This window comes from Pristis pectinata, chromosome 24, assembly GCF_009764475.1.
Source record: "Pristis pectinata isolate sPriPec2 chromosome 24, sPriPec2.1.pri, whole genome shotgun sequence".
NCBI classification, from domain to species: Eukaryota; Metazoa; Chordata; class Chondrichthyes; order Rhinopristiformes; family Pristidae; genus Pristis; species Pristis pectinata.
In genome coordinates, this window is record NC_067428.1 from 4,178,215 (window position 1) to 4,194,061 (window position 15,847).

The 15,847-nt window shown below is 45.4% G+C and overlaps 1 protein-coding gene across 3 annotated transcripts in view; it reads right to left on the minus strand.

Moving 5' to 3' along the window:
* Positions 1-549: 549 nt before the first annotated feature.
* Positions 550-15,847, minus strand: part of LOC127582605 (phospholipid phosphatase-related protein type 3-like) — a 71,408-nt gene continuing 56,110 nt past the window's right edge. For all 3 annotated transcript variants that reach the window (XM_052038043.1, XM_052038042.1, XM_052038041.1), the window contains exons 7-9: positions 12,114-12,171; positions 11,354-11,527; positions 550-3,790 (exon numbers count right to left, since the gene is read on the minus strand). In XM_052038043.1, coding sequence (XP_051894003.1) covers positions 2,498-3,790; positions 11,354-11,527; positions 12,114-12,171 — 1,525 coding nt within the window. In that variant the 3' untranslated portion in view covers positions 550-2,497. The remainder of the gene's footprint in view (positions 3,791-11,353; positions 11,528-12,113; positions 12,172-15,847) is intronic.

A 15,847-nucleotide genomic window follows, 5' to 3' on the forward strand; every position in this document is an offset into this window, starting at 1 on the left:
CACAATTAGTCTTAGTTTGTTTCTGTCCAAGTGACACCTTCCAGGTACAAAATTCTTCAGAACAGCAGGAGCTACCATTCATATCACTGGCATAGCACAACAGTTAGCTTCACAAAATCAGGCACATTATTCCTCACAGTTAATAACAAAGTTACTCTATAAACAGTAATCATTCAGACAACCACGAACAGAAGAACTGTTTGGAGCCAACCTCCAATATGTCAGTAAACGTCTATTTACACAACCAAATATTTAAATGTAGGGTTTCCAGGAGTGTGCCTGTGTTCAGCTGTTCTCATCTGGTACCTCAGCTTCCCAACATCACCGAGTTAGATTTAACCCTTCGTTGTCATTCTTCACATACCGGTGCTGGTCCTTTGGCACCCATTAGACTCTCCACTGCTTCTCACTCCTTTGTCCATTCAAGTATTTCATCACGGTCGATAAACTCACCACTCCTATTGTTGGCCTTACCCATCACTTAAACTCAAAGTCGCTCCCCTCCTCCCCCACCCGACTGCCCCACACCCACCCCTCCCATGATGCACCCTAGGATGAGTGGCATTGTGGCTGTATAACCCTGCCAAAGGTCCAAACAGAGGTCCAAGGGTCAACTCTCCGCTTCAGGTGTGCTGGCTTTACCAACTAATGCTGAAAAATAAAACTGACCAGCCATCCTGCGCAACATGACTGTTGCTAAACATCGAGCAGGCTAGTGTTTTCAGAGTAAATATTCTGTGTAGCTTTCGGAATAAGCCAGTGACATCCATAAAAATGGCTCTCAATAGGTTTCTAATCCTGTAAAACTCCTAATCATCAGGAATTCATTTCATCACTAAATGGTTAATCTAAAAGAATCAAGACATTGCCTTTATTCTGTGCAAAGTGGACACTTCAGACCTGAAGCTAAAAACAGCTGATTGCTCACTTGATCTGACTTCTTCATGACTGAATCATCATTTTCCACCCAATTCGATCTTCAGCAATAGGAGGGGACATTCAGCAGAATGAGCTTGAGGGGCTGTAAGGCCTCTCCAGTTTCTATGTGTTTGTGTGTGTGTCAGTCTGACAGCAAGGTAACCTGGGCAGCTGGAGGTGCACATTCAGTGGATTGGACAGATTAGCAAGTGGCTAAGAACTGGTTCGACTGACCCAAACATGTGAGAACGTCACAGTGCTGGCTTTGGAATGAGTTTTGCCATCTGGGATTGCTAAATTACGAGGTGCAAAGTTCATTTATAACCTACCAACGAGATAAACACTACAGACAGCAGCAATTGTCATCCACGTCCCAGTTGGTGTGGGTATTCACATAGACTCCAACAGTTAATGTATTGCATTCCAATATATTGCTTGCATTTCAAAACCGGACAATTCCTGTCCTACATTAAGACCTAATAATCTGTTTTCCAGTAGATCTGTCTTAGGGGTTTCATTTTCTTCTATCTCATGGTGATCACGTGTTAGGATTAATTCACAATTATTCGTACATAAACAGAAAATAGCTGGAAATACTTGGAGTCAGGCAACGTCTGGGGTGAATGAGTTAATATTACAATAAGATGACCTTTTACCGGAATTCGAACTGAAACAACCGAAACAGTTAATTCTGTTTCTCTCTACGGATGCAGCCTGACTTGCTGGGATCCAACCGGTACCGGTTTTATTTCACACTTCCAGCATCTGCAGGATTGTGCATTTGTTTCGTTGTTCTGAGTTCCAGATTGATGCCTCATGGAGCAAGGAAACTTTGCTGGCTGGTTTATAAACAGTAACATTGTTAATCAAAAGATTTTAGCACCAAAGTAGCTCTTATGCAATAGGACCATCAGCAAGGTCACACCAAACCCTTTGTTGTAAAGGTTGGCAATAGTTTGGCACAGATGTACTAGATCTTTATCTCCACGTGTATTCTGCAAATTCTGTTGGCCAGTATACCAGGAAGCTACGGTAAAACAAATTACACCATCAGGTGAACTACAAATTACACAAATTTCATTTCTCATTTCCTCAGCCATGACTAATTTAAAACCACAACTTAAATGCTGGGCAACAAATCCAAAACCCCGAAGTCGATAAAAACACAAATATCATGCGAGTTTAAACAAACCATAATATCCAGGCCTCTTAAGTCACTAATTAGCCATGGTCCAGTCCTTGAGTCATGAAAGGTGCTATTAAATGCAATTCTTTCCAGATAATGTCTAACCAATATCCCGGAAGGTTGGATTATTTGACCTTGGTCTCTACTTCTAGCCTTTAGCATGTCTTTTGTTTGAAGGGAAAAACTATAAAGAAATCGATTTTGAAGAGGACTTTGAATTATCATCTGTAAAGATCTGATAGCAGGAAATCCAAGGCAACTGTTCCTGTCAGGTTTCATGTGGGAACAAAAGCGTTACATCTATAACCAATTCCAAACAGTTTGGAACTGCAGGGAGTTACTGCTCCGAGTGGTTCAGAACAAGAGTTGTCACTCCATTTCAAAAGGACCAGTCTAGTCTTTGAATCTCCTGTTAGCTTGAAGTTTCTTCAAGTAAGCATCCTGCTCGCCATCAGCGTGGTATTCCCGCTCCCCCAGATAAACAGTGTTGGGCTTTCTCCTGAGCGTCGAGTCCTGGCTCGAGCCAATGGTCAGCGTATCCGAATTGGTTTCGCTCCTCTCGGCCCCGGTGACGTTGATGGTGGCGACGCTGCAGAAGCGCGTGTCCTCCTGTTCCAGGTCGCTGGCAGAGGAACCGGGAGAGTTGCCGTTCGGCTTGGCCGATCTGTAGCTCCTGTAGTCCCGGTTCAGGTCATTGAGTTCGTAAGCCTCGTGGATGTCCATGCTGCCCTGAGGGGACTTCCATTCCCAGGGTCCACCACCATTCCCGGAGGAAACATGCACGACCGGATGGGATCCGTGGGCATCAACGGTGACGATGCTGGAAGAGTCACGGTCAGAGGGAGATTTGTAGTGGGAGGACTCAGAGCTGCTGGAGCCCTCGGAGTGTTTTGGGGTCACGGTTATCATGCCTTGCTGCTTCGACATTGCAATGACCTGCATGATGCGGGGCTGGTTGTTGGGTCGCGGCACTCCTCCCTTCTCTGCCATGAGCATCCACTTGGCCCGAGCTGAGTTACTCTTGGGGGAGGTGCTGGCATTCCCTTGGGTCTCCTCGGGGATGTGAACCAGCTGGGATGGCCCAGGCCTCGACTGGATCAGGACCCGGGCACCGCCGCCTCTCTCCGAGCTCCTGGCCTGCACCGTGGGATAGAGAGATGAGGGGGCAGCGTCCTCTTGGTCGAAGCCCGCACCTCTCAGCTCCAAAGCTGCCCGCATCTGGGGCTGCGACTGGCTGATGGCTGGGTCGTGATCCAGCGACATGCCATCGATTGACTTTTGCTTCCACTGGGAAATCAGCTGCTTGGACCGAGAGGCATCCATGGAGACGTGGATGGTCATGTGACGGCGGGCAGCCTCATCCAGGTTGGGGGTGTTGACGCGGGGCAGGGTGTTGCTGAAGGTCACCATGTTCTCCTTCCCCATTGGGCTGCGTGGCGCCAGCAGTTCCACGTCGACACTCGCCCGCTTCAGGCTGTTCAGGGAATTCTTCTCTCTCTGCGCCAGCTGCTGCTCCAACCCATCGAGCCTGGGCTGTGGGTTCAGCTCGTCCGTGCTGAGGGATTTGCTCTGCTGATAGACCGAGTCGTGGCGGAGGTGTGTCAGGGGCCTCAGCCCACTCTTCGGAGAAGGTCTGCTGGGAGAGGTATCCTCCGATGCCTTGAAGTTCCCCACCGCGTGAAACCCCTGTGAGAGCAAAATAAGGAATGGCAGTTAGCAGCTTTCACGTTCGAGTGTGACAATTCAAATTCCGTTTGAAGTTTGAAACTGCCCTGCCTGAGTACACAAGAAACTACAGAGAGTTGTGAACACAGCTCAGCACATCACGGAAACCAGCCTCCCCTCCACAGACTCTGTCTGCACTTCTCGCTGCCTCGGCAAAGCAGCCAGCATAATCAAAGACCCCACCCACCCTGGACATTCTCTCTTCTCCCTCCTCCCATCGGGCAGAAGATACAAAAGCCTGAAAGCACGTACCACCAGGCTCAAGGACAGCTTCTATCCTGCTGTTATAAGACTATTGAACCGTCCCCTAGAACAATAAGATGGACTCTTGACCTCACAATCTATCTCGTTATGACCTTGCACCTTATTGTCTGCCTGCAATACACTGCATTTTCCCTCTAGCTGTGATCCTTTACTCTGCATTCTGTAAGATATCTTTATTAGTCACATGTACATCGAAACACACGGTGAAATGCATCTTTTGCGTAGAGTGTTCTGGGGGCAGCCCGCAAGTGTCGCCACGCTTCTGGCACCGATATAGCATGCCCACAACTTCCTAACCTGTACACCTTTTTGGAATGTGGGAGGAAACCGGAGCACCCGGAGGAAACCCACGCAGGCACGGGGAGAACATACAAACTCCTTACAGACAGCGGCCGGAATTGAACCCAGGTCACTGGCACTGTAACAGCGTTACACTACTTGTACTACCTCAATGCACTGTTGTAATGAAATGATCTGTATGGATGGCATGCAAAACAAAGTTATCACTGTACTTTGGTACATGTGACAATAATAAATCAATTTACCAGATTGAAAAAAAAATCAAAAAGTTTCAAAATGCACTTTTTCTCCTGAAGGTGAGCCACATTTAGAATTCGAACTTCATTCTGAATCTTGTAGGTCCCAACTTTCCTTGTTCTTCTGCCTCCGCACGATCTAAGTATCACCAGATTTCCTCACTGACTGGACTGTACCTTTGTTCTTCAAACCTTTTGACTTACGGTTCCCAACACATGGATGGGCTGACACTGGTTACGTCACCCAGGCAGGTTATTGGCCCCAAATCGTCAGCACACCTCAGGAGACTCCTACTACCAGCGGCTAAAGGAATGAGATTGATACTCCTTGGAGTTTAGAAGAATGAGGGCTGATCTAATTGAAGCATAGACGATCCTATAAGAGCATGACAGAGTGGGCGTTGAGATGTTTCCACAAGTGGAAGGATCTCAAACGAGGGGGACATAGTTATAATATTGGGGGTGGTCATTTAAAATTGAGATGCCTCAGAAGTTCTTCTCGCAGACAGTGGTGAATCTCTGGAATTCTCTGCCCCGGAGGGTTGTGGAGGCAAGGTGGATTGTCACCTTGCCGTGGTGGAGAAGTTTGTGTGGCCCTGAGATCCCGAGAGCAATGGTATCTGGAGCTATGCTCCTGGTAGGGTCACCCATGGTGGTAAGGTCGATGGTGAGGTCCATAACAAGGAACAATCCAACCAAGACCTCAACGGTGGAACAGGCGGACAAAGTTATTTCAAACTCAACAGCTGTGAAGGCGGATGAAGGCTGCAACAAATCCATCAGCTCCAATCGTCGTGGTTTCCATGCCATTGGAATCAGTTGGTTGATTTGTGAAGTATCGTGTGCTTTTTGCAGTGAAACATCAAGTACACGTTAAACAAATACACGCACAGGCATCTTCGCTCTGTGGGCTACTTCTGATCAACGGAACAAAGACCATCATCCTCAACCTTGAGGGATAGCCACGATGACGGAGGCCAGATCATTGGGAAAGCAGCCAACATAATCAAAGACCCCTCCCACCCTAGTGATTCTCTCTTCTCCCCCCGCCCCCCCCCCCCAACTGGGCAGAAGATACAAGACCCTCCACGATCGAGGACATCTTCAAGAGGCGATGCCTCAAGGAGGCGCCATCTATCATTAAGGATCCTCACCATCTGGGACATGCCCTCTTCTCATTACTACCATCGGGGATGAGGTACAGGATACTGAAGACCCACACTCAATGATTCAGAAACAGCTTCTTCCCCTCTGCCATCAGATTTCTGAACGGTCCATGAACATTACCTCATTATTCCTCTTTATTTGCACTATTTATCTACTTTTCTAATTGATAGATTTTTATGTCTTTACACTGTACTGCTGCCGCAAAACAACAAATTTCACATCATATGTCAGTGATAATAAACCTGATTCTGATCAGTTCACCATGATCATATTCAATGGTGGGGGCAGACTTGAGGGGCCGAATGGCCTACTCCTCCTCCTATTTTCTTATAATTTTATGTTCCCTCCTTGATTTACCATCCTGATCAGCGTGCCCTTCTAATTGTGTCTTGGAACTATTCTTCCAAGTAGAATAAAGAGTTAAATTATGCGCTCGCTTCGCAAAATTTGGCTTGGATTCACTCGAGTGCACAATGTCAAGGAGGTGACCTGATCAGGGAGGTGAAGGGATTCAATAGGGTAGAAAAAGAGAAATTATTTCTGCCGCTGGGCAAGTCAGGAGGCTTAATATTGAAGTTAAAGCAAGACCATTCAGAAAAGAAACCAGGTCGCGTGCATTCACTCAAAGAGCGGCAGAAATGTGGCGCTCTCCCCCCCGAGAGGCTGACGTTTTCTGGATTGGCATTGTTAGGTCTTCGCTAAAGTCTGTTGCGTGATGTGGAGCCTAGGTGGTTAAATGGAATTGAGATACAGAGCAGCCGTGATCTAAATGAATACCAGAACAGTCTCTAGGGGCTAAATGGCCCCCAGCTATTCGATCGCTGTGACGGATCCTTTTTGAGAGCATCACAGAATGTACTCTTCCAATGATGATCCGCAATTCCTTTTCAAAATGGAACAGCTCTCGCTTACAAGGTACCAGATAGTTTTACGGTTCCACTGATCTTTACAATAGGTGAGAAAACAATGGTTTGGATGTCAAGTTATTATTATATTTACAGCTGTCAGGAAATCACTCATTCTTTCTTCAGTTCCATCTTAAAACACAGATGAAGACTTGCTTCAGTAAACAGTATATTGTCGTAACATTTGCTCAGCTATAATTATCCTAGAACATTCATCAATTGTCACATTCAGATGTATAATTAATACCCATAGCCAGCACCGTGGTGAAGTGTTTCCCATGGGAACAGCTCACTGACAGACATGTACATAGCCAGGAATTATTTCATTCCACAGCCTGTCACCTTGCTCCACAGTGTAGCCGAGGAAGGTGCGGCCTTCGTTGGGCTGGCTTGTAATTGGACTTAGCCTTGCTAATCGTGCTGCAGTGAAGAAAAGAGATAGTCAGAACCTGACCAGCACTGCTGTCGGGAAACAGCCAAGGCAGCAGAGATTTCTCTGACAACCTGCAAGTTTCAACTGATCCCGTTCCTGCTGGTTCAACCCACGGACAGAATCCTCAAAAAGGCAATGTCCATCGTCAAAGGTCCCCACCATCCGGGCCATGCCATCTTCTCGCAGCTACCATCAGGCAGGAGGTACAGAAGCCTGAAGTCCCACACCACCAGCTTCAGGAATAGCTACTTCCCTTCAACCATTCGGTTCTTGAACCAACCGGCACAACCCTAATCACTACAGTTTAACAACACTATGACCACTTTACACTGAAATGAACTTTTTTAATGTTCTAATTGTGTTCTTTCTTGTAAAAATTTTGTCTGATTTATGTTTTTCTTATGAATTCTGCATATCTGATGCTATGTGCTGCAAGTAAGCTTTTCATTGCACCCGTGCACACATGGACTTGTACATGTGACAATAAACACAAAATTCAACTCCTTGCCAACATTTGACCTGATCCAAGATTCTGTGATGCATCTCCCAACAAGTCACCTTGTCCCACAGACACACCACTGTGCAGCTCAGCAAACTTGCTGCACTGGTATTCCAGTTTTAAAAGAGGTCCTGGAAACAGTACAGCTGGGGAACAGGCCATTCGGTCCACCATGTCTGTACCGACCATGATGCTAATTTAAATAATCCCACCTGCCCGCACATGGTCCATATCCCTCCATTCCCTGCGTGTTCATGTGCCTGTCTATCTTCATCCTCATCTTCCTTCATTTAACCCCCTTCGATCTTAAGGCCAGGTAACTTCCTCGAACTCTACCGTGCTCCATAACCTCCTGTAACCTTGCAGCCCTCCATATAACCTCCATCATTTACTCCCCGCTAGTTTCACAACCATCCACGTAACCTCTGAGCTCAGCTCGCCACACAATCTCCTCCGGCCCTACAACCCTCTGTGCAACACAGTTCTCCACCCAACTCCTTCCAGAATTATAAACACTCACGTACCCTCCGCCAGCCACACAGTCCTCCCTGATATTTTGCCCAGAATTCTAAAACTCCAGGCAACCTTGTCCAGATTTACCTCGCTCCATGTAACCTCCTGCAGCCTCATTCACCCCGTGTTGCCCCATCCAGCCACACATGCAGTCTCCTCAGTCCTGCAATCCTGCATGTAACCTTTCCCAATCTTAAATTCTCCATTCAACCTCCAGCCCTGTGACCGTCTCCAAACTTACAGCCCCCACATCTTCTACACTCCTCCCTTTCTTTTTCAATCTTTTTATTAGCTTTCAAATTAATACAGATTAATATATCAATGTTTGTACATGTAATACAAAGAGATCAGGAGAACAATCATGACATGGATAATCATAAAGGACAATTAATTATAAAAAAAATCTGTAGATCCAACGATCTGTTAGTGAATGAATATAATATAAAAGAAAAAGATTTATTATAAAATATAAAAGAAAGGAAAAAAAATCCCCAAAACAATAAGAAAAGTTATAAACAATATATCAAACCAAATTAAGCAAAAGAAAAAAAATTCAAAACAAAACAGAAAAAAAAAACTGGACTAAAATTTCTCAGTAGAAACAGAGCAATATTATGTCATCAACTCCATTCCTCTAAATTGAAAGGTTATTACAAGGGGATCTATATCATGTGAAAATATTGAATAAATGGACTCCAAACTTCCTCAAATTTAAGTGAAGGATCAACAGTACCACTCCTAATTTTTTCCAAGTTTAAACATGATATAGTTTGAGAGAACCATTGAAAAGTAGTAGGGGGTATTGGATCCTTCCGTTTAAGCAAAATGGATCATTTGGCCCAAGTCCATCTGTTGAACGTTCCCAATTTTCGTCACTCCTCTGTAGCTGTCTCTCTAGCTCCTGGACAAGAGCTCCGGAATTTGCATCACCGAGGTTTGCCTTCTCTCCACTTCATCCCTTCCTCCTTTAAGAAGCTCCTTCACCACTATTGACACTCTATGTGGCTTGATGTCGATGTTTATTCATGCTCCTAGATACTCTGACCTTTACCCGGGCATTTTACTGGGCTCTATAAATGTCAGTTGTTGGTGACTGATTGTCCGGTGATACAAAGCTGGACGATTACACGGGTTCTGAGGATGCTCCAGCAAGACATGGTCAGGCTAAATGAACGGTGAATAACATGATAGATGGAGCAATCTGGAAAAATGTGAGGTCGTCTATTGTAACAGAGAAAATAGCAAGGCAGAGCATTCCTGAAATGGTGAGAGATTGAAAAGTCATGTGGTTCGGAGGAATGTGGTTGTGTGCCTACGCTCAGCTAGCAGTTGGGAAGGTAATTGGAATATTGGCTTTGAGTACGAGAGAAGTAAGAGGATTTGAGTCCAAGAGAAGAGGCATGTTGTGCCAATTACATAGTGCCCTGGCTAGACCACACCTCGAGTACTGTACACAGGTCAGATCTCACTATCACAGGAAGGATCTACCTGCAATAGAGGAAGGGCAGACAAGGTTCACCAAATTGGAATGGCAGATTTGTTTTTTAGACTCCTCTACCCTGGGATAAAGACTATGCCCTTTCACCTTATCTATGCCCCTCATGATTTTATACACCTCTGTAAGGTCACCCCTCGGCCTCCTGCACTCCAGGGAAAACAGTCCTGGCCTAGCCAGCCTCTCCTCAAGCTCCCCAGTCCCAGTAGCATCCCCGTGAATCTTTTCTGCATTCTTAACAGTTTAATGATGGTCTTTCTATAGATGAGTGACCAGAAATGCACACAATATATCCTGTGACTTTTTAAAAACAATACATAAATAAGGGTGGAATTTCATAAACAATGTCAAAATACATCTTTGAGTAGATTATGTGTGAGATTACTATGTCAAAATGACAACATAATTTATGGAGCAAAATGGGAAGACTTTGAATGTGAGTCTTGTGTTGAAGGGGCTGAGACTCTGATTTTTGCTGGCAAGGACCCTGGTAATATTTTCTGTTGGTGCTCGATGTCCCATGAATGAGATTCCATCTCGGGATGTCCCACTGGATGCACCTTATGGATTCTGCAGAATCAGCAACTGGCTTTGTTAATAAACAGTCGATCAGCCAGGATGGAACTAGGCTGCATTTAATCAAAATATTTCAATACACCAAGCCACAGGCCAGTAAGTGGCTTAGTACTGATTCCTGCAGTGACTATTTGAGGCAACATTCATTGGCATGGCATTCCTAAGCTTCTGTCTTTCAGTCACTTTCGTTAAATGGCACTGCTTCTCAATTGTTATTTGCTTGGGTAGATCTTACAAAAAGGTTTCCCATAATACAGCCAATCATGTTTGACATCAGTAGTTGCTCAGTGATAGTACTTCTCCAGGGTCAGAGCAACTTATTCAAGTAGCTCTTCATAGATAAGTGCACCCAGTCTGGACTGGCACTCGAGGGTAGGACCAGTGAAGGTGCTCTCCTTCAGATGAGGCATTCAACTGAGGCCTGATCTGCCCTCTTAGAGATCTGGAAGATCCCATTCCATGGTCGGAAGGCATGGGGTCTGTTTGAGGCAACGTCACTTCCCATTGTGACGTCATCGTTGGTCTAAGATGCCAAGGAGAACTCACTGCCATTCACCCTGGTCCAACATTCATCCCTCAAACATCACCACATAATTATCTGGCAGTTTGTCTTGCTGTCACATGTGATATCTTGCTGTGCTCAGTGGCTGCATGTTACCGTGAATCCTGTGGCCTGGGAAGCACTTTGGGTGTTTACAGTTAAAGTCAAAGTTGAAAGTCAAGGTCTAGTTTATTGTCATATGCACAAGTACAATGAAAAACTTACTTGCAGCAGTATCACAGGCACATAGCATCAGATAGACAACATTCACAAAAAAAGCATAAATTACGCAAAATCAGACAAGAAAGTGCATTAATTAGAACAAAAAATTGCCCATTGTAGTGCAAAGTGGTCATAGTGTTGTTACACTGATGTAGTAATTAGGGTTGTGCTGGTTGGTTCAAGAACTAAATGGTTGAAGGGAAGTAGCTGTTCTTGAACCAGGTGGTGTAGGACGAAAAGGGCTGAATTGAATCAACTCACTTTCCCCAGGGGTCCTTGGGAGGCCTGTTCACGAGAATGATAGAGACCTGGAGGACACTTTTCCCCATGATTGGCTCTTTGTAGTACTAATGTCTACCTAACTGCTACTCACCAGATATGCAGCGATCCCCGCCCCAATGATGAAGCCCACGTACACATCCAGCGGGTGGCTTCTGTACTGAGTGATCTGGGTCAGGCCACAGATTCCTGCAGCAATTGCAAAGGCAAACACCAGAACTGGCTTCAGCAGCTTGGTGCAGTCAGATATCGTGGAGTTAAAGTACATCTGAAAGAAAAGCATGAGAGATATCAAGTAGCCTGTTCAGTTATTCAATCAGATTATGCTGATCTGTACCTCAATTCCAATCCCTTCAGCTCTATATCTCCATTCCCTCCAGAAATATATGCATCTCAGTACCCAAGGCTCCAATATATAGAGTCTTCCAGGGTATAGAATTCCAGATTTTGCATTAGAAATAGTTTCCTGATTTATGTTCCCAATGAACCAGCATTAACTTGTCATTCTCGATTTCCCAACTAGGGAACAGTTTGTACACTGTATCAAATCCTTTTAAACATGTTGATCAGATCATCTAGATGTTGATCATCTAGGTGTCGATCAGGTCTGATGCCCAAATCGCAAAGGATACAAGGCAACTCTACTCGATCTCCTTCTAGGGCTGGTGAGACTGGTCTCCAGCCCTGGTGAGGGAGCAGTGTGATCCAGCACAATGGGAGTAATTTGAGACATTGGAAAGGAAAATATAACAAGATCGTTACATTCTACAGGATCTAATTACGATGGCAGCACTGCAAAGCTCCTGATCCCCACTCCCTTCACCCTACACAAGCCAAAGAGCAGAGAGACTCACCGAGATGTAAACTGCGGCAAAGGCGGAGATTGTGGCATGTTGGGACGGGAAGCTCTTCCTGTGGATAAGAACACAGTAAAGTGTTTAACTGAAGAGAACCTCATCTTGAGCCGTGATCTGACCCACTCACTTCACCTGATGCACCTACTTCCATTTTATTCTTCACTGTGTGTTGTGCCAGTATAAAAATGAAGATAAAGTGAGGTTTCACCAGCGGTATCTCCATCCCAGTGTTGCTGAACCCACCAAATATATTTATCATTTTGAGTTACACCATGGAACCTTGATATTTACAATGGAGCTTGATTTCTGACAGCTAAAGTCAGGGTTATTTCATTACTTTACTCCATGTACCAAGTATTACAGTTGTGGAGATTCCTGGAGTTTGGCATCTGACTAAAATATTCCCTGCCACAATGGAACGGCTTATCTTTCAGCTGGGAACACAGGAAAAGGAGTTGGCCATTTAACAAGGCCAGGAAACTTCTTCACCATTATGGCCGACACACACTTCAGATCCTTCTCTGTGGTGACCTGGTGTCCCAAACCTTGGGCTCATATTTGTTTTGAAATCGACCCCGCAGAGTCTGGAGTTCCTTGGAGGGTGAGGGAGCTCCAGATTCCCACCACATGTTGTGTGAAGGGACATGAGAAATTATGGCGCACACTACAGGGTGCCTTAAAAGAGAGCAGGGAAACAGAAGGCCCTTTTCACGTTGGCTTGAGAAGCTAATGGATGAATTAGCACAACATGGGGAAAGGCTTATCAAGAGGCTGATCCGTTCTGTTGGAGCCTCAGTCTTGCTGGAATGTAAGAAAGATTTCATTATTATAGGTTCCAATTGGCTCAAAGAACACTTAATGGAAAATCAATTCTCCTTAATAATACAAGTCTCTTTCTCTGAGAACAAGAATAACAACTTGCGAGACTAGCTGGCAACGTACATGATAATTAAGCTGCTGGCTTGTGTGTGCAAATGCAGTCATTACTCTTCGCTCTGATGTGAAGCTGGCTCTCAGTGCCAAGAGGTGGCAGAAGGAGAGCTGTGATCTCTGCATTCCACCAGTCCCATGGATCATATTGTAAGGGATTCACAAGCAGCCTGAATGGCCTCAGTTCATTAGGACATCCACTCACCCACTGCCACATTGATGAGACATTCCCGCATACAAGGGACTCAGCTGCCTCTGCTTCCCTCTCTTCACTAAATCTCCCCAGAGCTCACACTCCCTCTGGTTCTACTTCTAAATTCCCCCATCATCGCTCAGCTCCTGCTCCTTCAATCCCACTCGCACCAGCTGACCACCCAACTTCCCTACCTTGTCCCCATGTTAATTTATAATGTGAATGGTTCCCTCCTCCTTCAGACCTGCCATTGTCAACCCCTCTCTAACGTGACACAAAACCCCTCCATCCTTTTGGTATTGGTATTGGTATGGGTTTATTATTGTCACTTGTACCGAGGTACAATGAAAAACTTGTCTTGCAAACTGATCGTACAGGTCAATTCATTACACAGTGCAGTGACATTGAGTTAGTACAGAGTGCATTGACGTAGTAGGGGTAAAAACAATAACAGTACAGAGTACAGTGTCACAGCTACAGAGAAAGTGCAGTGCAATAAGGTGCAATGTCACAACAAGGTAGATCGTGAGGTCAGAGTCCAACTCATTGTATAAGGGAACCGTTCAATAGTCTTATCACAGTGGGGTAGAAACTGTCCTTGAGCCTGGTGGTACATCTCCTTCCCCTTGTTCTTCTTCGAACGTTTTATCACCTCTCACATCAGTGGTCAATGCTTCAACCCATCAGCTCCTGTCCTTCCATTATACCAAAGGAAGTGTCTTCAAAACCGTCACCCCATGTTGTCCTGAGCACCACTTAGCTCGACCCAGAGACAGTGCCTCTGAGTTGTCACAATGTGTTTCTGCTTCTGATACTGTACGAGCAGAAAGGTCCTCAAATAACCAAGGGAAGACTGAAACCACAAACTCCATCCCCTGGCAACTTCTGAGGTTGAGATTGGAACCTCATTACCCAGAAGAGGTTCCAGCACCATCAACAAGACTCCACACTCCCATCTCTGTAACAGCGGCGTCTCTGCCTCCATCTCACATCAGATCCGGCTGGAGTTCTCAGTTGTGACATTATTACCTCCAGGTCAGTCTACTTCAACGTCCTCCTGACTGTCCTCTCTCTATAAACCCAATCTATGCTAAAAACTGTTGCCCTTCCAACTCGCACCAAGTCCCACTCACCCCTTATCCCTGAACCCAGCTCCTAGCTGAGTTGCATCTCAACTTTCAAGTTCTCATCCGTGTGTTCAAATCACTCTTGGTGTTGTCCCTGCAAATCTTTGTAACTTCCTTCTACTCCACAACTCTCTGAGATATGATGATATACGGTACGACTGCAAGGATATCCCTTCCTATTGAAGTATCACTGAGCAAGGTGTCAGTGGAGGTTTCTCCCGCAGCCACAGACTGCAACTGGCAACAAGGCCAAAATTACAAACAAAAGTGGCAGAAAGAAAGAATGAATGTGTTAAAGGAACACTGCTCCTGACTCACAAATGCAAGATAAATAGTAGCAGATGGTCAGGGCGTGTCTGAAACGTGGACTTGCCAGGGAGAGTCAGCTTTTATATCAGGTACACTCAGAGAGCTTATAAACTTCACCACAGCGTTCCTGGTATACTCCAGCTTTCAGCACACTGACCATCACTGCTTGTAGGTCATCTCCCAATTATACTGGACAGCTACTCATCCTGTGAACAACGTTACAGTTTTTCTTAAAATAAAGATTTATGTAAGAACATAGTAACAGGGGTAGGCCATTCAGCGCCTCAAGACTGTCCTATTTATTTAATCGAAAAGGAAAACAAAATATGCAGATGCTGGACACTTGAGACAAAACACAAAGTGTTGGAAACACTCAGCAGGTCAAGCAGAATCTGTGGAGAGAGAAACAACGTTAATGTTTCAGGTCGAAGCCCTTTGTCAGAACTTGGAAACGCTAGTAAGCAAGCATGTCAAGACTTAAAGGCAGCTGGGAGGGATCGGGAGAAAGATGGGACTGTCTGTGAAAGGGCGGAGACAAAGAGAAAATAGGGGACACAGAGTGGTGACAACAAGGAGGCACCTGGCCTGGCTGGTGGAGGTGTAAATAGAGAGAGAGCAAAACTGCTGGCACTGTGAGATACCGAACACAGCAATTCTGAAATAAAGGTGACCACAGAGAGAGAAAAGCACTGAATTATATCAGATCTGGTCAGGGTGAACAAAGGCAAAAAACCAAAAAAAAACATGCAGATGCTGGAAGTCTGAAACAAAAGCAGAAAGTATTGGAAATACTCAGGAGATCAGGCAGCAACTGCTGAGAGAGAGAGAGAGAGAGAGAGAGAGAGGGGGGGGGGAGAGAGAGAGAGGGGGGGGGGAGAGAGAGAGAGAGGGAGCGAGCAAGAGATACAGACAGACGGAGACAAGACCCCAAGCAGACAAAACCCCCAACCATGAAAAGCCATCAACCTGAAACAACAACCTTGCCTTCTCCATTCCCCACAGATGCCACCTGAATCCCAGCATTTCCCTCCTCTTACGCCATAACTGGTCAGTTCTGACACAAACTGGAGAGGCTGGTTATCTGAAATTGTTAATTCACTATTGGACTGCAGCATGCCTAAATGGAAGAAGCGGTGCTGTTCCTTGAGCCAACGTTGGGCTTCCTTGAATCA